This window comes from Rhea pennata, chromosome 7 (assembly GCF_028389875.1).
Source record: "Rhea pennata isolate bPtePen1 chromosome 7, bPtePen1.pri, whole genome shotgun sequence".
NCBI classification, from domain to species: domain Eukaryota; kingdom Metazoa; phylum Chordata; class Aves; order Rheiformes; family Rheidae; genus Rhea; species Rhea pennata.
Window position 1 is genome coordinate 37,259,338 of NC_084669.1, and position 26,472 is coordinate 37,285,809.

The window sequence follows — 26,472 nt, forward strand, 5'->3', positions numbered from 1 at the left end:
AACGATTCTAGAACTTAGAGAAATGTAGTACAGAAGGTATAGTGTACCACGTTGAGATGCATTTAATTAGAATGATTGGTTTTATTAGCCTAATGCTAGCAAATGGAAATCAATTTTCCTTACTCAAGGCAATATTAGCATTCGTTTTGCTTAATAGGGAATAGCTAGTCATGGATAAGTGGTGCTTAATCAGGTATTAAAAGTACATGAAAATTTAACCTCTTGACTTTTAGTGAGGAAGCTGCCAAATCAGGATTAATTATGAGAAGGCTGAAAATGTAATGACACTTTCATTCTTCATTTTTTCTCCCTATGGTGGTATTTTAATTGTTTGCATAAGGTTCAGAAAGGCTTCTGAAAAGGGACACACTCCTTGAGCACTGCATGAACAGACATGAAGGTGCCACATGGTCCATTTGCTTATATCTTGCCTACGCGTTCACTCACAAACATGGAGATGAGGAGGATCTGTGGACTCACAGGGAACACGACTGCATAAACAGTTGAGCATTTTGTTTCCCCAGAAGGTCCCGATTCAGAGCTTCATGCTCCCTGGATTTTAAAATAATAAACAAACTCAAAGTATGAAACTCAAGAGATATGAGGAAGCTGTCTGACGTGCAGGGGGGCTAAGAACATCATCATACAAACCACAGTAGGTGATGTGATTGGGAGAGGGGATTAGCATTTGACAGAGAGGAAAGTTGGGGATAGAGTCCCTGGGGAAGACTGAGAAGTTTGTAAGCAGATCTTTATGTACAAGAGTTGCCATTTACCTCTCTGGTCCTACTGCAGCATCTTACAGAGGGCACAGATCAGGGTGATAGCCCTTTAACCTTACGTGGCACAGATGCACACGGCTGTAGGAGTGACAGTGGAGAACCAGGTGCCACGTAAATGGAGTGGAGTCTCTTCCTCACACATCACCTCTCTAAGCATCCGCTCTTGGCTGGAGTCAGGCTACTGGGCTATAGATGGAGTTCATTCTAGCCTGGGATAGCAGTTCCTATATTTAGCTGTTTGAAATTGTGTCCTGAAATGAAGAAGAGCAAATAATGATACTGATAGTGGCTTACAATTACATAAGGCCATAACGACCATAACTGAAACAGTATTTTCCTTTTGTAAAGCTTGAATGTTGCATTCCTGTTGCATACCTTGCAGTCTGTGTTTTAACTGGTGCTTTGCAAGACAACCTCTGGCTTGTGGCTATAGCAACTGCGAGAGCTAAAATGAGCTCTGGATGATTTTTAGAGAGGCTGCACAACTGTCTGGAGCCTGGTCCTCTTCTATAGGGTGCGTGGGAGAGCTATCAATGACTTCAGGACAGGCTTGCAGATGCTTACTTAGCACATGATTGAAGGGTGGATGTCCCAGGCTTGATCTAGTGCTCCCGGTACCTATTTTCTGTGGCAAAAATGCCCCTTGGAAATAAGGTTTGCTTATATGTATTCTCCTGTCACATTCTACAGCAGCTAAAGAGCAAGTCAGACATGCCCAGTGTTGTAAGAGCTCTGTTAGTTTGCTTTTTCTTCAAAAATATTTAAGCCAAGCTGTCAGAATTTTCCATGAGACAATTAGTTAGCTACTATTGCTCTTTTTCCCCAGGGTTCTCTATCTATCACAAGGATTCCGTTAAGTCAGGAATGGAAAAAGAAAATATTTTGCATTTCTTGCAATTATCAGTCAGCAACTTGGTTTATTACTTACCAGATGTTCTCTCTTGTCCCGTACTGCATGTCTTAGCTCTGGACCCCTGCTCTGCCTACATCAGCCTGAATGAGCCCTGGAGGAACACAGATCACCAAATAAATGGTTCTCACGGCCAACCCACCTGTGACAATCAAATCAATGGGGAGTGGTACCGCTTCACTGGCATGGCTGGCGATGCCATGCCTACGTTCTGTATCCCTGAGAACCACTGTGGGACTCATGCTCCCATTTGGTTGAATGGCAGCCATCCGCGAGAAGCAGATGGCATCGTCCTGCGTCAAGCCTGTGCCAGCTTCAACGGCAACTGCTGCCTTTGGAATACCACCATTGATGTCAAGGCATGTCCAGGCGGGTACTACGTCTATCACTTAACCAAGCCCAGCGTTTGTTTCCACGCGTACTGTGGACGTAAGTAACTGCTGATATCTCTTTTCTGAAACCTTTCTTCTTTGTGATGCACGAGGGGTAGTGAGTGCCTGTATTCCTGAGAGAGTGACCAGCTTCTTGCTTTCTCACCCAAGAGTGTGTCAGATGATGCAGCACAGATGGTGGCTTGTCTACATGAGACTGATTAGACAGTTTCACTTAAGTGAATTCTAGTCTTTGTTCAGCTACCATAAATCTTCCATAGATGACCTGGCTAATGATTTAAGACTTGCTGAGGGCCCTCTGGTTTGTCTTGGCATGCTACCAAAGCCAAAATTTGCATCTGTGCCTTGCAGTAATTAAGTTAGACTGTTTCTGATCAGCTTCAGTAGTTGAGCTTTCCTAATGTGAGCCAGGTCTGTGACTAACAGCCTGGATGCAGGACATAAAACTGGTGGTACAAGTACAGTATTCTCAGTGCATGCTCAGTGGCTTGTGTTGACAACAGTCTTGTCATGCCCTAGATTTCTATGACATCTGCGATGTGGTAGATTGCCAGGGCTCCTGCCTGGACACTAATGACTGTGTGTGTTCCCCGGGGACGACACTAGGACCTGATGGACAGACCTGTCTTGGTAAGGATGGAAATAGGTTAATTAATGATACTTTCTTCACTATTTGTTTTGTTGCTCTCATCTCAGTCTATTATCTTAAAAAGCAAAATAAAAAAAAAAATAAAAAAAAAATAAAGAATGCCTGAGATAGTTTTCCCCCTTGCTGCCTAAAACAGGTCTTTGGTTCTGTAAGTGATCCCCAATCTCTCACTGCAGGGTGAGATGCAACATTTCACAACGGGATACATTCTGTTGGCCCTGGAGCTATGCAGTTACGGAGGCTAAATTTGCTTTCTGCATGGTCCAGCAGTAGGTTGGATGAAGAGCACATGCTGAGGGCTGCAACTTTGCTGTCAGTGGCTGAGTTTCTATGCCAGAGTACTGTGCAGTCTCACTATTTTCAGATACTGCTTTGCAATCTGTCGTTACAGACTTTCTCTCACCCACCCTTTGACTCTTTTCTCCAAGAATGGTCTCCTTGGCTGGTGTGGGGCTGTACACTACAGTGTACTTACTGTGCTTGTGGGGCGTTGTCCAGAGCTTGGGATTCGAGAAGACCTAAAGGAGTGCAGGTCCCAGCACAACCTGAGTGGTTGTAGGCAGCATACAAAGTGAACACTTGGTAGTTGTGCTGGCAGAGACCAGCACAACGGGCAAAGCGGAGCAAGAAGGAAGTAGGTGGAAGGCTGGAGAAGAGACCAGAGGGCTATGAGAACAAAGCAGGGAGGGTGAGCTCCAGGGATTTGTGAGGTGCTGTGAATCCCTGAGGAGAGGATAGCTGTGGCTGTGTGTGTGGTACTGGGGAGAGGGCAGCTGGGGTGTGAGGTCTTAGGAGGAGACAGTCTGTGGGGCAGTGCCAGGGGCTGGGAAAGAGGCAGCTGTCGGGGGGCTGCAGAGTCACCCCGATGGATAAGCAGAGGCAATGTTGGGGGTGAAAGGAGTGCTGGCAGTTTGGGAAAGTGGGCTTTCATCTTTGTCTTTGAGGCTTGATTTGATGGAGAAGTTGAGAGCAGAGCTGGTCAGGGAGGCTGCATGGCAGATCAGTCATTTCCATACAGACTCTAGCTGGCAAAGCAGGTGTGGGTGGTTTCTTTCTTTATACTCCTCATGTCTGTGGGCACTGGGGCAGGGACTATAGTCGTTACTATCTGTGCAGCCCTGCTGCAGATGTATATTTGCTTGCACCGTTTTTACAGAAAGGTTTTGCGGAAGCTGCTCCACATCTCTGCAGCTGAGTGACTGACTTAGCTCTCCCAGCTAATTAAAAGCATCTATCAGCTGCTTCTCTGCAAGACTTCCAGCCACACAAGTGCCCTTGACAAGCACCGGCACTCAATAAATGCATGAGGGGCTTGCAGGGCACAATTTCCTGCAGAAGGGAAGCTCACAGGAATCCTGAGCCTGTTCACCTGTGCTGGAGCAGCCTTCATTCCCCTGCAGCAAGGCCGGGTAGGATTTCCTCACTGCTGCTTCTCTCCGTGAGAACCAGATGGTGCAACACCTCAGCAGTAGTAATCACCGTGGTTTATCTACCTGCAGCCTCACTTGTCATATAGCTCACTCATCTTTCTAATGAGTTTCTGTTGTGCTGAGTAATGGCACAATCACATTTACTTTGAAAGCAATCCTATTGGCCTTCCAAAAAGCCCAAACACATCCTATGCCTATTCTTCATTTTCCAGCCCACTGGGTGCTGAAGATGCTGCAATAATGCAAAGCAGCTCTGTAAACCTTCCCTGTACTAAACTGACTTCTCTTTGGTATGTTATATGCTCTGAATCCCAGGGCAGAACTGCTGATCCAAATTTGTATGTTCATTTGCAAACTCACTTAGGGGTTAGAGTTAGATCCTGTCACGAGTCAGCCAACAGCGTGCATTGCCTTTCACCTCTTGGAGGCCTGGATTCCTGCTAGTCTGAGTCATGGTTAAAATCAGCTTGTTTCCAACCTAGTCTCAAGAAAACCAGCTTGTGACCCAGAAGTGCTGGTAGTCAGTACTGTGGAAGAGGAGGGAGTGAAGTCACTTGGGACAGAACCTGCTGGGTGTTGCAGAGCTTGGTGGACCCACAAAGTGAATTGCTGGATACAGCCTTTGCCCAAGCTAAGCCCCCTACAACCTTCTAACAGCATCTCTGCATGTAGCCTTTTCCCTCTTCACCCTCTGCTTTCAAGCAATTTTAGTTTTATTTTTAGAAGGGAAAGTGTGGAGCCTGTCAGATTTGTGAAAAGGGAAGTGTGCCTGTCTTTCTCCTGGACATGCTTTGTGCCTCCCAGGGCAGGCTACCAACAATTTCTTTGCCTAAGAATATCCAATAAACGTTACTTGTGGAAGGAGAACACACCACCAGCTGTAAGCTGCCAGTACTGTGTACACGTGGGACCACTTTTACCTGAAAGAGCTCATCTCTGACCACGTACCTTAAAATGGCATTTTTCTTCTTCCTTGCTTTTAAGCTTGTGTCAGCTAGTAACTTCAAAGCTGTTTTGGTGAAACCCCACATGAACCTTGATTGATAACCTCCACATTGTGTCCTGCCTAAGAAGAATCATCAGTTTTGTGGTACAACAGTAACAATGACTTTCCCTTCCTGTCTCCTATTTGATTCATATTTTGCCGACAGATAGAGATTAAATCAGGTCGACAAATGAGAATCTCAGAGAACAAAGTACCTTTCCAAAAAAAATGCTTAGAGAAATCAAAATAGAGAAAATCAGAAGGAATGTTAGGAATGTTCAGAGCTTTACCAAGAGATTCAAAAGCATCTTCTGTCCTTTTCTTTCTCTCTCAGTAAACACTGTCAGCACCGTGGAGGGCTCTAATCTAGAATTCAGTGCGTCCAACACAGAAACGTGACACAGGGTCTGCTCGTGGGTAAACTGCTTTGGTATAAGGACTCCGTTTAGGCCTGTTTCAGGGTTTTCCAGACCTTGATTCAGAGTGCATTCCAGGCAGCACAGAATGCCAGCTCAGGCATTTCTCTTTCTTCTGAATGGGAAAGGTAGGTGCTGCGGCCCTGTGGAGGACTATAGAGGAGCAGAGCAGGTCAGGAGGGCTGTTGCGGGGCAGTGAGAAGCTCAGTCGTAGAAGAGAGAAACACAGAACAGAGCTTTCCATCTCCGCTTTGGTACAGAGTGGCTGAGCAGCTAATGATTGTCGTGGTCTGTGTAATACCAGTGCCCCAGGTCAGGTCTCACCGCAGCGAGTTCACAATTTCAGTTTTTCAGGAACACCTGAGCTGTCTGCGGCAGGGAGCAGTCGCAACGAGGGCAAGAAGCCAAAGTGATGAAATTTCTCACGACAGAACTTTTCTGGGAAAGTTTCGTGGGACTCATTAAAATGTTTTGGTTTGATTTTGGCTTTGTGTATATGTTTATAGCTGTTTTTCATTCTTGTGTCTTTTTGAAATAAGGGTTAAATCATTTTAAATTGCTGCGGAATAATTGGTCATGTGTAGCAGGTGTAATATATAAATAGGTAAGATTTGTTTTTGACTGATTCTAGTACTCACCTACTTTCATCACCCAGTAAAATCATGTTAACTCTTTTAATGTCTTTGTGAGTGGAGAGCAAGGAAGAATTTAAGGTGAGAAGGTAGACTGAAACATGAGCTCTCTTGGCACATGGAACCAATTTGGAAGTTTCCCAGGGAACTGTATCCATCTCTTCTCTGAAATGGCTGCTCTCTGCGTGCTGTTTTTTCCCCCAGGTTGGGTGCAGCATGGCAGGATGGTCTGCTAGAGTCAGTAAATAGTGGCCTTCAGTATTTAGTGGGTTTATTAATCGCATTAATGACATTATGTTTTTTTACAGATGAGAATGAATGTGAGCAGGGGAATGGAGGCTGCAGTGAATTATGCATCAACCTGAAGAACTCCTACCGCTGTGAGTGTGGGATTGGGCGCACCCTGGGAAGTGATGGGAAAACCTGCGAAGGTGAGTTAGAAGGAGAAGTTGCAAGAATGTCATCTACCACAGTCTACTAGAAATGATATAAATCACTTCCCTTCACTTGCAGTACTAGTTCTCTCTTAGCTCCTGGCAGCTGAGGTGAAAAGTCACTCACATCACTTCTGTGCTTGCCAATGATGTTATTAGTGAAATATTCTTCTAATCAGGCAGAACAGAGTCTCCTTGTTATTCTCCCTGCCTTGTCCATGACTCTTAGCCTTCACTTTTATTTATCTCCATGAGGAGAAGAGGCAGCAGTGGACTTGGAAGGTTAGTTGTCCAGACAGAGCCTGTTACTGCTGGAGATGACAGGATTTGGCTCTGGAGATTTGTATGATAGTTGTACTGTGATGACTGCCTGGGTCAGGTTTAGTGTTGTTGTTTTTTGACAGCTAGCATTAGGTTTGGGGTAATGTCTAGACTAGGGTGTGAGAATCTCATCACCTCCCAGAATGGAGTTTGAGAAAAGAGGGAACTAGTCTGAGAGCTGAAGCTAGAGTTAGGATGAGGGCTGCATTTTGACTTAGCTTTCTGTTAGTGGTTAGCTGTGGGCTGTGCTGTGTGAACTGCTGCAGTTACTTTCAGGTGGCCAGACCCAGCGGTAGCACAGCCATGCTGGAAACCCCTGCTGAGCTTGGACGGGAGTTTTGGCAGGGGCTTGGACAGAAATTAAGACCAAAATGTGGTTTTGAGCTGTTGTCACTTAAGATGTACCAACACCTTCAGGAAGAAATAGGAGAACACAGCAAAAGTTGACTTGTGCCTGATGTCCTCTGTGGTCAGCTATGAAGAGCACCATGGCTCCTGAAAGGCAAAGCTACTACGGAGTATGTTGACAGCAACTCTGGAGCCTCAGGCAGGAGTATGATGAACCTTAAGTTTCTGGCCACCTGATTGCCAGAACTGCACACATCTGCAGCCTGCACGCAATTGTACAATTGTTGCTGCGTGGTAGACATTCATAGTGACAAAATTGTGGGATTGTTAATAAAACACCAGTACTGACAATGATGCTTGCCTGGGAAAGCTGCTGTGCGAAGTGCACCTTGTCTAGTAGTTCCCCTGGTGCCAACAGCCATGGTGGGGCCGTGAGTGGCCTGTGGTATTCTTTCTTCCATGTCCAGCGTGAGCTGGTGTGTTGTCACATAAACCAAGTGCGCTATGTGGCAGTTTTTATTCCGGAGCACTGCATGCTTCTGATAGGGCTGGAATAGCCTGTGCTTGGAAATGCATTTGTTTCCTGAAGTTGGACTTGAGATCCTTTGATATATCATTTAATTTCCTCTCTGGTAAAAGGGATGATGCTTTTTCTGAGTTTAATGCTGCTGTTGGGGATTTTTACAGTCTTGTTAGTAGGTTTTCTTTCTAAGGATGTGCCCTCAGCTTTGTGAGCGATTAGAAGGTGTGATTTACTCGTGGACCACCTCACAGCTGTTGCTGTGTGAGTGAATGCAAGAGATTTTGCTTGATTACATGATTATAATGATTAGCAATTAAACTTGGAGCTGGTGGGGCTAAGCAGGGTTAAAATTATCTACAAAATTTCCCTTATAATGCTTTACCTGTTACTTTGACTGATGTGGAGTGTTCAAGCTGCTATTTTTCATGCCAGGTGTAGGACTGAGTATGGGATTTCAATTGTTTCCTTTACATTTCATCTAAAACCACACAGTTATTTCTGGTGCCAGGCTTAGGGGGAAATATTTTGTCTTTATGATTTGCATGTGTTATATTTACAACTGTTTTGCTGAAAACATCTAGCAGTATTCACCCCAAATGTTTTAAAAAATCAAGCAATGAAGATTATTAAAAAAGAAAAAGAAATCATGATATTTTCTTTCTTATATTTTTTTATAATAGAAAGCCGACAACAACTAGCAACAGACCTATTTGCCTTAGGTTTTCAGATTTTGAGAATACCCTTGGAGCTCATTCCTGCAGCTGTAAAATGGCTAGAAATACATATTACAGGAAAACCCAGATTCTCAAAGAATAGCCTCACTCAAACAGGGAAGGCTTAAGAAAAACATGAGAACCTCTCAGATTAGCTGGGCTGCCCTCTTTCCTCGGCGAGGACGGGAGAAGTTTAGGAGGGAAATTGTGTCCTTCTGTCCCTGTGATAATGCACCTTAGTGTACCCAGCCTTGAAGCCTAAAACTTGCACTAAACGAGCAAGATTCCCACTAAACAAACTTCTACAAGCACAATCACATCTTCAGCTTACAAAAAGGATGAAGGAATCTACTGTGCCCTCCTCTATCACAGCTGGGAACCCACCCCCAGGCAAAGAAGATGTCATCATCTCCCTGGTGTTTCCTGCTGGGGATAGAAGCTACCTGCTACCACCAAATCCATTCTCCCTGATAATGAACACTTGCCCTGAAAATCTCAAGGCTTTAATTCTAGTGATGGCTAAGGAGCAAATGTGGTTTCATGTGGTAGAAGTTCTAGGAGGTTCCCCTTGCCTTTTTCTTTTTTTTTTTTATATATAGTAAGAAACAACATAAAAATTTAGATTAAGGAATGTCTCAGAAGCTGGAAAGGGCAAAGCTCAAGGTTGCCTATTCAGCTTCCTTGTTTATGTGATTTATAGCCTGTGATTTAATTTGGTAAGCTTTTTCTCTGAATTCTTAGTGAACTTCATGGTGAAATGGCAAACACAGGAAATTAAACAATAAAATTAGGCTTCCACAGCAATTTCTGGAAGCAAGCTCTCACCCTGCTGTCACCTTCAAGCTTTGCACTGGTCATACTGCTTGTTAGGCAGCTGGGAGTATATGCTGGAGCCTGCATAACTGTCAGTGAGTTGTCTAAAGAGCAGGATGTGCTGGTTTTTCTTTCTTTTGCAGAAATTGAAGGTTGTCACAATAACAACGGAGGCTGCAGCCATACCTGCGTTGAAGTGGAGGACACATACCAGTGTGAGTGTCCAAGGGGACTGGTTCTGTCGGAAGATAATCACACTTGCCAAGGTAGGTCAACGGATCAGATAACCCAGGTTCAACTGTGCCAATATAGCAAAAAATCTTCCTGACGGCCTCTGTCCCCGGGACATGAAAATTATGTTAAAAAAAAGTTTTTCATTGATAGGAGGAGGTCAGAGCTGAGCCCAGCTCCTCTACTAAAAAGCCTCCTCCACTTCACTTCAGAGGAGGCAATCCACAGTCCTCAGTGTTTGCAAATGTGTTGTGTATCAGGTTTCTAGCAAGAAGGACTGACTGAATAGTGCTTTGACAGATATAAACACATCAATCAGTGGTACCTAAAGCAATGGTGTGTGGGAAGAGTGGGGCCTGGCAGAGCTCTGTGAAAAAGGAACAACATGTATGTGAAAGAAAAGGTTCGTTCTTGTGGAAGGAAGGGCTTGCCATCCACCTCTGTTCTGAAACAGGACGTTCTAGTTGCTTTCAAAGAAATGCTGGATGAAGTTTTGAAGGGGCTTCACTCATTAAGGGTTTATGTCAGAGGTAGTATTGTTTCTAACCCATCTCCTGATTCTTTTTTTTTTTTGCTATTAGAGCTGAAATTTTCCATGCCTCAAACTTGGTCTTTTTAATTTCAGTTAAGAGTGTTTGGTCACTTCCAAGAATGCTGTTACAGAGAAAGGTTTTGTTTTGCCTGGGTTAAATATCTGTCTAGTCATTTCAGTAAGCATTTCCATGTCTCAAAAGAAGGGGACTGGTTCTCATACTGACTGTTTCTGCTGTCCCTTGGAAAAGTGCCCAAGATAGTGGTGGGCACTATCCACTCAATCCATTCTCAATCCGCTTGAGGTGGATTGAGAACTGGCTGAAAGGCAGAGCTCAGAGGGTCGTCATCAGTGTCATGGAGTCCAGCTGGAGGCCTGTGGCTAGTGGCGTCCCCCAGGGCTCAGTACTGGCTCCCATACTGTTCAACTTCTTCATCAATGACCTGGATGAGGGGACAGAGTGCCTCCTCAGCAAGTTTGCTGATGATTCCAAGCTGGGAGGAGTGGCTGATCCACCTGAGGGCTGTGCTGCCATTCAGAGAGACCTGGACAGGCTGGAGAGCTGGGCAGAGAGGAACCTCATGAGGTTCAGCAAGGGCAAGTGCAGAGTCCTGCACCCAGGGAAAAATAACCCTAGGCACCAGTACAAGCTGGGGGCCGACCTTCTGGAGAGCAGCTCTGCAGAGAACGACCTGGGAGTGCTGATGGATGACAAGTTGACCATGAGCCAGCAATGTGCCCTTGTGACCAAGAAAGCCAATGGTCTCCTGGGGTGCTTTAGGAAGACTGTTGCCAGCAGGTCGAGGGAGGTGATCTTGCCCCTCTACTCAGCCCTGGGGAGGCCTCATCTCAAGTACTGTGTCCAGTTCTGGGCTCCCCAGTACAAGAGAGACATGGAGCTACTGGAGAGAGTCCAGCGTAGGGCTACGAAGATGATCAGAGGACTGGAGCACCTGCCCTACAAGGAAAGGCTGCGAGAGCTGGGCCTCTTCAGGCTGGGGAAGAGAAGACTGAGGGGGGATCTCATTAATGTGTACAAGTACCTGAAGGGAGGGTACCAAGGGGACGGGGCCAAACTCTTTTCAGTTGTCCTGTGTGACAGGACAAGAGGCAGTGCGCAGAAATTGAAGCACAAGAAGTTCCGCCTGAACGTGAGGGGGAATTTCTTCCCTGTGAGTGACGGAGCACTGGCACAGGTTTCCCAGAGAGGTTGTGGAGTCTCCTTCTCTGGAGATCTTGAAGGCCCGCCTGGATGCAGCCCTGTCTTAACATACTCTAGGTGACCCTGCTTGAGCAGGGAGGTTGGACTAGATGATCTCCAGAGGTCCCTTCCAACCTTACTGATTCTATGATTTTATAGTTTCTGAAAATCGACAGTTGCTTATGTGGAGTAGAGGCAAGGGCAACATTATCCTTGGAGAACCTTCCATGTGAGGTTTACTCCATCTCTGTGCACAGGGAGTCCTTCTTGCCCACTTGCTTGCACCTGTCACACGTGTAGGGGATAAACATTTTCCCTTTATTTGGTTGCAAAAGCTGAGCAGGATTTTCTTGCAAATGCATCTCCAGGCTCCCAGAAGTCAATCTAGCTCTGTAGCAGTGAATGCAGGGAGAAGAGCATGGGGGAAGCCTCACCACTTCTCAGGCCTGTCAGGCTCAGCACATAGCTGGAGAAGGAGCAGTGCTGCCCTGATGGGGACAGACCAAGCTCCTAGCTCTCTGCTTGTGCTCCATCTTGGTGGGCCCAGGAAGAACCAGTGTTGTTGCCTTCAGACATTTTCATGGGAGTTTGCTAATGGGCTGGACTTGGCCATAAGCAAGGTATGATCTAAATGCAGGAAAAGGAGTCTTTCATGAGCTGATTCACTTGGGCTGTAGATAATTTCAGCAAGGGTGGGCTCAGGCCTGAATATCCTGTGCTCTGATGTGTTACAGATAGCCAACCATCAGTTAGAGATACAGATCTAGACCTCATGGTGGCCCGTCAGGATAGAAATGCACTGGGGAGGAAGTCAGAATGGTTCTATTTGATGCAATTTCTGCTTTTTTAATCTTTTTATTTTTCTCCAGAAAAGCAGACCATACAGTGGTAAAAGAATGTAAAATTAATGCAAGAATTACAAGGAAGACCAGTAATACAAGAGCGAAAGCAGTTTGGTAGTCTCTGTTCTACATCTTGTGGATTTACCTGTTAATCTACAGTGCAGACATGGTCATTCAGTGCAAGGGATGCTGGTGACCATGCAGGAAGGAGGCTATTTGGCTACAGCCAGCAGGTCTGTTTGGCAGGAAGGTGCACGGTGAGCGGGGAAGGGGATGCCAGGAAAGCAGAAGTCTTGCAGTTGGGGCAATTTAATTGCCCTTCTGGAGAGCGCCACATCCCAGTCCCGCTTCCTTGGGAGGGGAAGGGGGCAGTGGCAGCTCCTTCTCCCTCTCTTCTTTTCCCAGTTAAGTAACTAAGTGCGTGGATGTTCTCATGTCACAGAAAGAGTTGCCAAGAGCCTATGGGAGTGTGGTGCGTGTGCAGGGGTCTTGTGCGTGCTACCCTGCAGGCAAAACAATGCTTGTGGCTGCCTTGCAGCAGGGCTGAGTTGCCGTGCACTATCTGGACGTCTTCTGTTTTGTCATTTTGTGTTTTTTCAGGGTGTGACCATGTGATCTAGGCTCTGTTTTTTACACATCAGTTCACTTCTCTGCCCATCTGTTTTCAGGAAGGTTCTTGTACGTGGACCCTGGGGTGAGCCGTGCATACTTGTGATTCAGTAGTCCTCACAGCTCTGGCGGATCCAGGTGGGGAGGAGGCGATGGGGATTTCAAGATCCATGATTATTCTTATTGATTGAAGGTGTGAGGCCAGACAAGAGCAGTGTTCTTCAGTCCTGTCTCCCTGAGGCAGCCCCGGCACTGTTAGAAGGCCACACTTTTCCCAGCCCACGCTCCTCCTTCCCAGGAGGATGCTAATGAGTGGCAGCAGTGCTGACTGCCAAGGGCGCTTGCAATATAGCAATTGCAGCAGCTCTCATAAAACAACATTGCTTATTCTTTTACATTTTGTGAATTTATGGCTTTATCCAGTAGTCTGCAATTTTGAGCAGATATATATGACAGAGTATTTCTGGAAATGTACCAGTACAACTTTTTATGGCACCTAATCAAGTTTTTAGTGATACAATTAACAGTGCAGGACAGACGTAGTTGCCTGAAGTAATTGGAACTGCGTCCTATCAAACCTCCGCTGCACTGTCTTCACGTTCAGGGCAAATATCAGTCTTCTTCCACAGAAATCAATGGCTTGGCTGCAATTTTCACACAAGGATAGCAGCCAAAGAAGCACTTGGAAAGTGCTCCTTCCCCATCCCTTTCCTAGTACCCCCCCCTCCTTCTGAAGTGTGATCCTGAAATGATTTTCTCTGCTATCTCATGTTCAACCCTTTTGTGCAGCTAAGCAGGTTACGCTGATGTAGTTAATTTGTGTTTCTAGCAGTGGTTCAGAGTTCCCCAGCACGAGCGAGCCTGTAGTCTGCACAAAAAGATAGCCCCTGTTCCAAGCAGGGGCAATCTTCCCAAATGTCAAAGGACATTTAGTTATGGAGATTCACACAGAATGGGTAAGGTTGGAAGGGACCTCTGGAGATCATCTAGTCCACCCCCCCTGCTCAAGCAGGGTCACCTAGAGCATGTTAGACAGGGTTGCATCCGGGCGGGCCTTGAAGATCTGCAGAGAAGGAGGCTCCACAACCTCTCTGGGCAACCTGTGCCAGTGCTGCCCCAGATAAGCTGGAGCAAACTGCTCCTGAGCTTTGGAGAACTGCAGCTGGGATGCAAACTGTCTACAGTCTTGCTTAGAACCACACCCTTGTAAAAAGCATTGCACTTTTTCATTTACCGGTGATTGACTAGAACAGTGAAGCTAGAGTTCAGCCAATCAGTTCTCCAAAGGATATTTTTCTTTCCATCTGCATTAGATTGTGTTCACAATGTCCCTTTGCCTCCTTTTGAGCTTTGCTCAGTTATTCCTGCTTGACTTCTGTTGCTAATGGAGTAAAAGTGAAGGTACTTCTTATTTCTTTAATTTTCCGTTCTAACCCAGCAATGTCTTTAGGAGAGCATACTGCCTCGGGCACACCACACACTGTTTAGCATAGCGCCTTGAAAATGATGATTCTTTAATAAAAACTATTCCCTGGTACGTGGTAGCCATTATAAATATCTTTGCTGGGATACAAGAATTTGATTTTCTAAGGGAAAACTTAGAAAGTGTTAGAGAAGGTGTGTTTTAGCAGTGTTCATTGTGTCCAAGGTCCCGAATCCCAAACTGTATACTTAACTTGATTGGGATTAGGGGAAGGCAGATCATATGGAATGCCAAGTGTTGGGAGTTTTATGAAGAAAAGTTTGGTGAACTAGTATAGTTGCAAAGAAGTTTTGTCATGATTTTTAAGGCATGCTAAATGGTAATTCTGGAGAGGTTTTGTTTTTCTGGCTGATTAAGGTCCAGACTATCAGCAAAAGAACACGTGCCCTAAATCTAATGGAATAGATGTGCATAGACACAAGGAATATATATCGCATTTACTTTTTTAATTGAAAATTGTTCCCTCTTCTTTCCAATTTCATTTTGTCCAATCACTACTTTTTGTCTCACTTTTCTATGTAATAGAATCAATTTTTTAAAAAACTCACACAGAAATCTGCTTTATGAAAATTGAAAGTAGATTGGAAGGAGATGGAAAGAGCTAATTGAGATTGCATATGTCAGAGATGAGTTTATTGCACATAAAAATATTAATTATTATGGGCTTTCAGGCCACTTTGGTTTTCGATGGATATCTATATGGAATTAGTTTGCCTTGTTTTGGCACGCTCTGGATTTGATGTAAAACCTGATAAAGGGTCTTAAAGAGTGGCTTTGCCTGGGGTGTTGTGAATTTGATACCCGTAGCTGGAAAAGTCTCTTTCCACGACATAGCAGTGCTAGCAATATCAGTCAGATCTTTGCTGACTGTAAAGTATAACTCGAAATACCACATAGCTGAGCTTCTGCTACAAGCGTAGCAGTCATCTTTGTCTCCTTTTGTGGCATGACTGCACCAGGAGAATTTGGGGTAGTAGTGGGTCAGCAGCTTTGTGTTGCATGGATGGGAATGCAAGACAGACGAATAATAAATGCAGCATCCTTTTTTTCCCCTCAATAACAGTAAGTAGAGCCCTTTCCCAGCCCCCGATAGATTTGTAGTGCTTACTATTGTTCTGGGGACTTTTCTTGCAGTGCCAGTGCTGTGCAAGTCTAGCTCTATTGAAGTGAGCATCCCAAAGGACCTGGTTGGAGGCCTAGACCTTTCTCTCATTAACACTTCCTGCAAAGGAGTATCCAACGGCACTCACGTCAACATCCATTTCTCCTTGAAGTCCTGTGGCACTGTTGTAGATGTATGTACACCCATCCTATTGCTGTCCTGACTCTTGGGACCTCTCAGGTTTGGGGGTTGGTTGATAGCCTAATTGGGGAATAAAGTTGATTTAGCTGCACCATCAGAGTGGTTTCCGATTCGGCCATGCAACTGGCCTCAGACTAGACCTGAGGGGGCATCCAGAAGTGGGAGAGCTTGTTATGCTCTTCTTCATTCTCCTGTTGAGGCTGTATCTGGTCTCCAGATTATGCTTCAAAGGCTGCCGGGCAACTGGTCAGGAGACAGAAAGCTCCTCTCAGAAGGTGGGTAGCAATTGGAAGCCAGTTCCTCTGCTTCATGCATGAATACAGTGAATCACAGCTGACAGCAAACTGACAAAGGCCCTCGGGTTGTAGATAAAGATGAACGTTGCTCTAGCGGTGTATAACTTCACAAGCTGCATCTTCAGGGGCTAGTTTATGTCTGACTTTCCTGAACAAAGTAAACTCAGCTGCTGGTGCTTTTCTAAGCTTGGAGAGGTATTTCTCTCCAGCATGATATCCCCTTTCCCTTAAATCCCTTTCTGTGCTGCAGGTAATAAATGATAAAATTATTGCCACCAATCTGGTGACTGGCTTGCCAAAGCAGACTCCAGGAAGTAACGGGGACATCATTGTCCGTACCAGCAAGCTGCTGATCCCGGTGACCTGTGAGTTCCCACGCCGGTATACCATCTCCGAAGGCTATGTGCCCAACCTCAAGAACTCCCCCTTGGAAATTATGAGCCGCAACCAAGGCATCTTCCCCTTCACTCTTGAGATCTTCAAAGACAAAGAATTTGATGAGCCTTACAGGGACACCCTTCCCACCCTCAAGCTTCGGGACTCTCTGTATTTTGGGATCGAGCCATTGGTACACGTCAGTGGACTAGAGACACTGGTCGAGAGCTGCTTTGCCACTCCCACCTCAAAAATTGATGAGATCTTGAAGTACTACCTGATTCAAGATGGGTGAGTTGACTGTTCCCTCCTTTGCTGGCTATTAGGTGGGGAGCGACAGAGGGGCTGGGTTGTGTTGGCTGTGTGATGCAGGAAATACTATTGCTTCTCTACAGCAGTCTGCCTATTTTGTTCCTAGCAATTGCCAGCAGCTAGGGTTATCGAGCACAAACACTTATCCCATCAGAAGCGATTGGGAGAAACAGTGATTATTTCAAGTGCAACCTTTACAGGACAGCTGTCTAACTAGCCTTGTGCATAACTGAGTTGGCTGCTGTCAAGGAGATCTCCTTGCCGAGGACCAACCTCTATTTGCCGGCTCGCACAGTGCCGAACCGACTGGCCGAACCCCTCAGTGGCAGTGTGCTGCTGCCACATGGTTGCAGCAGCAGCTGGAGCAAGTTTCTTAAGTTTCCCATAGTGGCCTTTCTATAGCATAAGCCAGAAGATTCCATGGCTGGTCCTGGCTGGAGCTCCCTTTTGTTTACTCTCTCTCTGATGCTTGTCAGTGTAGAAGGCTTAGGGTCCCTTAATTTGGTGGTGAGTTTCTAGGCCATTTGAGGTTAATGATCTTTCCTGAATACACTAGTAAAAGGCTCAGGGTGAACCTGTGGGATCGCTCTCACACCTCCTTGGGGATGGGTTTTGTGTGACAGATTCTGGGGAGCGTTGCTGGCCCCTAAGGTGACCTGTTTTCACAGAAGTGTTTGGGTACCAGCATGACAGTGCCATGTTGCTGTGTTGCTCTGGAGTGTTTGCATTCAGCAGTGCCTCACAGCTTAACTAGAAAACGTTATGCAGATGTCATGGTTGGGAAATGCCTGCTATTCCTTAGGGAAGAAAATCCTACCAAAGTAATACCTAAGACCTATCCAAGTGTCACGGCCCACCGGTAAAGGGATTCTGTTCGTGTAGGTGCCATGTTCTGTCCGCCTAATCATCTAATAAGGAAAAATGTATTTCTTCAACTGCCAGGCTAAATCCTGCACCATTACAGTTGCTGATGATAAATCCTATGGGATAGTCCTGCAGCAAAAGAAGCCTGCTGGGTGCAGGACACGAAGATACTGTTTTAATTTCCTTTCAACAAAGATTTCAGCAGTAGCTTGCCCTCCCTCCATCCTCGGCTGCAGTTCTTTTGTGCTTGACGTTTCTGGAGTTTACGAACAGACTTGTAATGAAACATTTGATTTATTGACTCCCTGGCTGTCCCTTTGGACCCTCTCAGGACTCCAAACACTCGTTCATTTACCATGATGAGTGAAAATGAGGGACCAGAACGGTGGTCAGAACCTGAGCTGAATAAAAAGAGAGCGCTGAAAATGTGACCTCACCAATCCATCACAGCGGCAGTTTGGGGATTTGCACAGGAACGGGCTTGAAACTTCCTTGTAAAAGCATTTTCCTCTTGACGGAGGAGGCGTGAACAGCCCCTTTGGCCTTGTTATCCTGCAGAGGGCATTAAAACTTCACCAAAAGGAGAAGCGGGCTGGAACAGGCTGGCTGGAGCTGATCCAGAGCTCCGCTCTGGCGCAGTTATTCAGGCCCCCACGTCCCCGGGACATGCCAGCCCCCTGCAGTATGCTGTGTTTAAATTGTACTGCTCGCTTAGAGCAAAGGCTAATGATGTGCTGTCGGGTTAACCGGAGCTCTTTGTTTCTTGCCAGGCTTGCAGCAATTAAAAAGTAAAATTAGCTGAATCCACTGCTGATTTCCCATTGCTCCAAACAGTTTCATAATAACCCATTTTCCTTCCATCAGCCCAGCCCCCAAAGCCCCAGGCAATAAAGGTGAGATTTCTACTCAGTTTGATTAGTTAGCATCAGGTCTGCAGGAGTTAACTGCAGTCAAGACTTCCAGAGTGAAATTCTATATAAATCCCTTTACTGAGGGGAGGTACTTTAGGCTGAGGCGAGGGGAAATTCCTTCTCTTACTTTCTTCTGTTTATTCCCTGCATCTCCAGCTGGCAAGAGGTGGGAGCCCCTGGCCCCTCTCCCCTTGCTGATGAGAAGGGCTTCACAGGTACACAATCACTACTATCTGAGGCCCCATCACAGCTGGAAATGTGGATTTGCCCAGCTCCCTCCTCCTGGGCTCCACAGCACGCTGCTCTGCTGCTGCTAGCCTGGCCAGCCCACCCTAGAGCGGGCTTTCCCACTTCTGCTCCTGTCCTTCCGCTTTCTCCAAATGAAAATAAATAGAAGGCCTTGACCGGTTGCATGGATGGTAAATATTGCAGCTCTCTGGGACATTGGGAGCAAGGTCATGTCACTCTGGGCAATCCATTGCAATCTGATATGGCCGAGAGCTGCCGTTTACCTGAGCGTAAGGCGGTTAAGGTGGTTCCACTACACTTGGTTAGCAAGGCTCCCTCTCATTACACCACATTTGCAGGTTGAAGTAGCTATTGTGCTTGCTGGGCTCTCCTTTTCCACCTTGCAGCTGTCCCTGGGAAAGGGTCAGAGCAGAGCTACCATGGCAGGACTGCTCTCTGCTCCCCTGCTCTCAACACACTTCGCACAGGAAAGGGTTGTTTTCTCCTGGTCCAGAGCAGGGTCACCCATTTTCCTTCTGTATCTGTGCTCCCCTGCTCCTTTTTGCCTCTCCAAGCTGGAAAGCAGCGTTTGGGGCTTTCCTAGGAGGGTGGGACTTGGAATGGTCCCACATATGATGCCAAGGGACTTTGTCCCCATGACTTGGGAGCTTGCTGAGCTCTTCTGGTCATGCATTTGTAGCATCTCTCCCTAAAACACATGTTTAGGGGCATGGTAGGGGCTCTGTGGTTCCTCCTTGTTTCTCCATTTTCCCCTCTCCCTAGCCTCAAACCAGTAGGTTTCTAGCCACCAGCGTGGAGAACATTCCCTGAGATGTAGGAGTTTGTTTGAGCCTCTGTCCAAGAATCACCACAGTTTATACACTCACAAACAGGGAAATGCCTCTGAGTTGACTTTACAACCCCAAGGCTTGGCCAGTGTCTTATGGCAAATCTTTATGATGCTCTTTGCAACAAGGTGCCTTGAGGAATGATGCTCTTATAACTAATTTTACACGAAACAACTCAGCAGCATCTAGTGTTTGACCTCAAGAGGAAGGAAATTATGTCACAATGTTAATTTATTGGCTCCCCTTGGACAACTTTTTATGTTTGCCTCCGGGCAAGTTAGCTAGACAAGCATTGCAAACAGGGATATCCCTTCAGACCATGACCTCCACTGGCTGAGAAAAGCTACTGAAATAAATGATGGTATAAATAATGCTGGGATCAGGTCAGCGCTGAGCGCTCCCATGGATATTTAGTGCTCTGCTCTGCGTGGCAGGAGGGTGATTCTGGGAGGGATTGCAGCCCAAAGAGCCAAGTTAGCCAAACAGCACAGAGGTTTATTAATACACATTCTAGTGTAAGGAGAGCTACACAGATTGGGTTTTTGCTGCTGTTCTTGTCGCTGTTTGATAAAGGAATGTGTCATGACACGTCAAAAATGTCAGTGTTTCTGACAATATGTATTTCTGGTGTAAGGCTAGAAGCTAAAGGTTGCTTCTAGAGTAGGCTTTGAGCTGTCACACTATCACATCTCATCTCTTCCATCACCTTTTTTTTCCCTTTTTTTTTTTTTTTAACTTGCAAAGTCCATGTTTCTGGAATTAACTTGCCGGAAAGGACATACTGCATTGCAATGCAAAGTAACAACAGCATCTGTGCCTCTCAAAATGCCCGAGGCACTGCAGTCGGCAACAGTAATTATCAAGTCACCATAACTTTTTGTCTTGCTGTTTCACTTGCAGACTCTAAGTAGTCTGTAGTAGTTTATAAACAGACTAGACATAAACTGTAACCTATAAAGGTATATTGCTGTATATTGCTAGTGACAGAGAAACGGAAATTATGAATTTTAGCTGTAGCGAATTTGAGTCATTCAACCAAGTCCATTGAGAGGCAAAGAAAATTAGAAATGATATAAAACAAAGTAGATCCAGGTTTTTATTTTTTCATAATCTGAAATATTTTAGTAACACGGGCAAAGGCTGCTTCATTTTAAGCGTCATTTATGTGTGCGGTATACACAGACTACCCAATATATTATAGATGTTTAACAGTTGTGTTGATCACTGCAGACTGTTGCACAGGAAGGTGAAATGAGGATAAATTTGCCTGCAGTTCTCTGGCAGCCCCTCTGCCGAAGGGACTGGACCACGTCCTGCCAACGCTGCTGCTGAGCTGTTCTTTGTCTGGAGATGCTATCATCTTCACTGTTGTTTCTTCCCCATCATTCCCGAATTTTCTCTTGTGACCAAAGAGGAAGTAACATGGACGGTAGCTTAGCCTGAGAGAGCCAAGATATCATTTTCTTTCTAGTTAAATAGGCTGAGATGTTTTTTCTGTCTTTTTTTCCATTTCTGGGAAACCCATTAAAGCCTGTCCCTTTGCTTTCCTCAGCTGCGTTTCTGATGATTCGGTGAAACAGTACACGTCAAAGGACCATCTTGCCAAGCACTTCCAGGTTCCCGTGTTCAAGTTTGTGGGCAAAGACAACAAGGTAAGCTCAAAAAGCACCCCTCGGACCTTGCGTCAGCCCTGATCTGACTGAGGATCCTCAACACAGAGTTGGCTGTGTTATTAGAGAACCGAGGGGAGGAAGGGTTGGCCCAAGACACACGGTGCTCTGCCTGCTCCAGCAGCTGTTTCTTTCCAGAGCTGGACGCAGGTACTTCAGAAGAGGGAGATAAAACCAAATCAATAGAATTGGTCGAAAGGTCGGTTGTGGCTGCTGTAGACTGACCCAGCTTGCTGCGTAGTGTCGTGTAGCCCAGTATAGGGGCAGAAGCCCTGTGGTAGACTTTCACCCCATCTAGTCTCTCATCACCCTACCAACCCTTTTGTAGTCCTGAAGCACCGGCTAACTGCTTCTTCCTGCCACGCAGAACAGCAGCTGATACAAGTACGCTCAAGGCAGCGTGCCGGCAAGCTGAAATCTTTGCTATTTCCCGTGAGGCTTTGGGGAGCCTAATTTGCTGGGAGAGAGAAGTGTTTGTGTTTCCGATGACCAAACAGAAACCCAGGGCTTTTGGCACATTGTGCACTGCCCTGTCTTTAAAACAAGACAGTCTATAGCTTTGGATCTCTTTGAGCACAAATGCCCTGCAGGTTTCCAGGTACGAGGCCACCATGCTGATTAATTCAACGTGAAACCAGGCAGGCCGGGCTGATGGCAGTTTGGGGCAGAAGCTCTGTAGTGGGAGGACAGCTGAAGGATAATGCTGTCTTCCTAACGCAAGTAGCTTTTTTCTTCTGTGCTGGAGGAAATCAGGTCTTTCAATCACCGTTGTTACACTCAGCCGGTAGTGCCTGCCTCAAAAGGCAAAAAGCAGCCTCTCCAGCCCCTGCAGAGCCTCATTAGGGTTAAAAGGGTTGAAGTCTCTTTAAATTCACGGATTTCACTGGCCATCTGATTGCCACTGCTGCCTCTGCCCCACATCCTCCAGGGCCTGTACAACGCATTTTGCTTCAAACCTCACTGTTGACTACACTTTCACAAATATTTGCATCCCTAATCGCTGCTTGCAGGGATCTTGCTTACTCTTCTTGTCATTTAGAGGGCAGGGAGCAGCAATCCTGCCGCTATCTGCCTTACTGTGCAGAAAGAAAAGGCAGCTGCCTCCACGCCCTTTGCACTCTCCTCCCTTCAGCTACCAGTCTTGGCCCCTCATGAGCCTGTGTTTTCTCCTTTGCCCCTCAGTCTTCCATCTTCATGTGTTTTCTCAGCGCATGTCAAACTCCTGCATGTTTCCATCAATCCATGTCCTTGTGAGGCGTCGTGTTCTTAACCTGCTTCCTACCACCCTTCCAATCCATACGAGCTCTTCCAAGCTCACTCCTGACGTTTTCGTACCTAATTCTGAAGGTTCATTTCATGCTTTCGTATTCTGCCTTAGTCTCTGGCTAAGAGGCAGACAGCATGCTCTGAGTTCTCTGCGAGCAAAACACGCCCTCACTGGGCATCTGAGAAAACAGGTGGAGCAGCCAGTTTGGCTGTGCGTGGTCGTGGCGGATAAGGACATTATAGACCTGGACAGAGATGGCCGTACTGTGGGAACCGCACGCATCCCACACGCTGAGTGCTGGCAGCACTGCCAGTCGGGTTGCCTCAGCCCGCTGTGCGCTGACTTTGCCTGCTGTCTTGCCGCCACCAGGAAGTGTTCCTGCACTGCCGCATCCTCGTGTGCGGGGCACTGGACGAGAGCTCCCGCTGCGCCCAGGGCTGCCGGAGACGAATGCGCAGGGCAGCCAAGACGGAGGAGGAGGAATCCGGTCACGTGGCGAACCACGTCCTGACAGGTGGTCCCATCAGAATTGACTTTGACGATTAACACCCGCTTGCTGGCGCAGCATCTCCGCCTGAGACTGACTGTCTGCATCGGTTCCTTCTTTCGTGGGCCTTTGAGAAATAAGAGCCCCACTTGAACCTCCTCTGGGCTTGTTTCCCTAACAGCCCGATGCTTATTTGTGAAATATGTTAGACACCCGGGGCAACTCTCTGAGTGCAACCCAGACTGCAGAATAGTCCAGTTTTACCTACATTTCTGTCGGGTGAAAGGACTCTGTTGCTTCACAGGCCTAAAGTGTTACCTGACTTTTTTTTCCATACATCCGCCCAGAGGCTCCACAGGACTGTTCGTCCTTAACCAAACAAACGTCGTTCAAGCCCTTCTTTCAGCAGACAATACAAATAGTGTCGTAGCCAAACGTGTTTGCTCTGCAAGTCTGTGAACGATGCTGAAAGTTTTGAGTGTGTTGAGCTTTTGGATGACCATTAATAAAAATATATATATATATATAAAAATATATATCTCATGATATGCATGTTCCTCAGAGCTGTAATGCAGCTAAAGCTCAGAACTATCACAGGCACATTTGAATGTTATTTTTAAATAGTAAAAAGTATTTAATAATTTTTTTATTTCCTCCTGATAGTTGCATGCAGTATAACAGTATTTTCTCTTGTATTTAGCACATCATTATTTTCTGTCTTCCCCCTTCAGCAACCTGGTGCCTTTTGTAAGTGTTATAGTGCCTTTGTTGTAAGAAAAAGATAATTAAAAACCTAAAAACACCCCCTAAGTGTGCTGTTACCAAGTCTGTGGTCGAGGGTTGTAATGCGTTACCCTGGAAGAGAGTCTGTGGCACTGACAAAAGGATTAGAGCAACGCACGTTACAAGTGATTGCTATAAATATTTGATGTGGTGGCTCTCTGGATAGTGTTGTCCCCGGTGAGCCTGGTGACAGGAGACCCGGCAGTGCTGTTAAAATGACTGTGCGCGTTTGCAGTCTCCTGCTAGAGATAATATAATGGATAATCAGTTCAGGCTCCTCTGGGCTTCGTTCAGGAGCAGGAGCACTGTATGGTGAAGGACTGGAAGTGTGGGGTGAGAGGCAGGAGGCACAGAAAGCAGTGAAGGAGAAAGAAAGAGAGGCAGAGCTGGAGGGTGAGAGAGGAAGGGTCCCTCTCCGAAGCTGGCTTTGGCTCAGTAGTGTGTTCATGAAGTTTTCTGCAGTAAGTTTCAAGCTCTGTCGTGTGCGTGTTTGCAGGTAAGTTGGAAGTCCCCCCCCCACCCCCAGTCTGCGTTACTGATTTTCCATTTCAGTTGGAAGCAGGCAAACTGCTGCCAAGGCCAAAATTTGTTGCTGCTCTCAGATGAGGAGTCTGTCTGAAGGGGCCATTTAGAAAGGAGTCACAAATCATATCAGCAATATTCCATTTCACAGATTTATTACTTCAGGTGACTGGGGTTTCAAAGAGGAATGGGCACTTCTTGGGCTGGGATTTTCATGATTTTTTTTTAATGGCTTCCTGGCTGCTCTTCTGGCTTGGGATATATGTGTGTATGCATGTGTGTTAGAATAAATGAAAATATTTCTATGACAGTAAATAGGTATAAGTGGAAAGACGCTCGCTTTTATGTTCTCTAACCGTATATGAAAGAAAAATAAACGAAAAAGCCTTCCTCTTGCATTGCCATGTGTCTCCTGGTTCTGCTGATTCACTTTCATTATTAGGACCACACTGGCAATTTCTTGCTGTAACTTCTTTGTTCAAGCAGCCCCTGCTGAATGAACTTATTTTGATAAAATAAGAGCTGGGAAATTAAATTAATTAGCTCGTGCCTTCTGGAGAGGCAACTGGCGTTTTTTGTTCGTGCAAAAGGGGTGTAGGGAGTGGCCGAGGGAGAGGTTTGTTTCTTTGCTTGCTTTAGTTACTTTGCAAATTGCTTGGTTCTTCCTGAGAAATTCATGTGAAGTGGCCTTTCCGCTCTGCAGCTTTTTGGTTTAATCAGTTGCAAGGTAACACGGAGACGGAGAGTCTGTGTGGCCATGTGAACGGAGCAGCCTAGGAAGGTGCTTGGTTTGTCCCACAAGCAGGATCGTAGGTGCTTCCCTCTGCTGCCGTGTAGTTGTTTCTCCTCTGACCTGGGGGCCATGGCTCCTAGGCGCACAAGAGAAACATTTTTCAAAGCCGTTTAGCTCTCCCCAGCTTGCTTCTTGTTTCCATCTGTCATCTTTATCAGCATAACAGTCTGGATATGAAATCAAAGGCAAAACCCTTCTGTGAGCCAAGGGATGTATTTATCTGTTTAATTTAATCAGCCATGCCACTGAGTGGAAGCAAAGCATGTAGCACAAGCAGGGTGACAGGGAAGCATACCTGAGCAGTGCTCCCGAGGGTCTGACCTGCACTGCCAGCCATGGCTCAAAGCCCAAGCTGCGTTGATGTGGTTGGTGTTTTGTTTGGTGCCACGCAGGACTTGAAGTGACCATCTGAACCTCAGATGTCCGAGAATAAATACCTACTACCTGCCATCCTAGTGCCTGCTCTTATGTTCTCAGTGAAACGCTGAGGTTGCTGTTTGAGGTACCGTTAGTAGGCGAGGTCATGATGACCAAATGGGCTGGCTGTCAGGGAGAGCTGCAAATAGTCCTGCCAATACGCTAAGTCAACAGGGAGCCATCAGGGTGAGACAACGTTGCCTTCCTGTTCAGAGTAGGGTGGAAATAAAGATGATCCAAGGTTTGCATGCTATATGCTGCTGAGTAGCAGGAGTGGCATGTAGGGGAGGCAGTTCTCGCCTCCATAGGATTATCTAGTGGCTTTCTCGAGTCATTGCCACCATTTGAAGATTCAAAAGTTTCACTGTAGAGTAGCTTGAGGGATTTTTCAGACTGCCACAGCTTAACTTTGTAGTCAAAAATGCAGTTCTTCAGTAGCTGCTCTGTGTGCAGCGGTCTGTAAAGCATCTTGGGATGAATGGTGGTCTGAAAGTATGAAGAAATTGTGATTTATATTAGTGATGTCTCCAAGTGTCAGTGTGTGGATAGAGGGATTTTATTCAGAACCTTTACATTTCTCCTGTATATCATTTTCTATCATCACTTGCTTGGCTTGGCTTTAATTTGATATCACTTGAGCTAAAATGCTTTAAGACATTCGCCAGCCAGTTGGCTATTGAGTTACACAAGACACAGTTTTTCAATTGTATCATTTAATCATAAGAGTGTGCTCACATTTCAAACCGACAACAGGTACCATTTCATCAACAAAATGCAAAGTTTGGAAAAAGTCTGGAACGAGGAATATTTCCTTCCACTCCCAAGCCAAAAATACTTATTTCTTAGACAGATGATCAGGTTTGCTGTCCAGGTCTGATAGACGCATGCTGCGGTGGAGCTCGGTGTTGCAGTATTCACTCTCCAGTGCAGCTAGCACAGCTAGGAAATGATGTTGTTGCATCTGATCAGTGGAAATTAAGGTGCTCGTTAATGGAAAACATCGCCGTGCACCTCGTGCATTCATGTTTATTTTCCTATTTTCAAATCGATAGATTCCCGTTTCAGTCTATTTGGGGTGAGTTGAATGTCTCATCGCTGTTCACCGTGGAGCAAAGATGACTGGCAAGAACAGGAACAGGAATACAGAGCT

The 26,472-nt window shown here is 46.0% G+C and overlaps 1 protein-coding gene across 2 annotated transcripts in view; it reads left to right on the top strand.

Moving 5' to 3' along the window:
• The window catches only part of OIT3 (oncoprotein induced transcript 3), a 31,141-nt gene extending 7,536 nt beyond the window's left edge, over positions 1 to 23,605 (top strand). For both annotated transcript variants that reach the window (XM_062580345.1, XM_062580346.1), the window contains exons 3-10: positions 1,747 to 2,121; positions 2,604 to 2,714; positions 6,505 to 6,627; positions 9,492 to 9,614; positions 15,381 to 15,541; positions 16,096 to 16,511; positions 20,936 to 21,035; positions 22,690 to 23,605. In XM_062580345.1, the coding sequence (XP_062436329.1) occupies positions 1,747 to 2,121; positions 2,604 to 2,714; positions 6,505 to 6,627; positions 9,492 to 9,614; positions 15,381 to 15,541; positions 16,096 to 16,511; positions 20,936 to 21,035; positions 22,690 to 22,866 (1,586 nt within the window). In that variant the 3' untranslated portion in view covers positions 22,867 to 23,605. The remainder of the gene's footprint in view (positions 1 to 1,746; positions 2,122 to 2,603; positions 2,715 to 6,504; positions 6,628 to 9,491; positions 9,615 to 15,380; positions 15,542 to 16,095; positions 16,512 to 20,935; positions 21,036 to 22,689) is intronic.
• Positions 23,606 to 26,472: the final 2,867 nt, after the last annotated feature.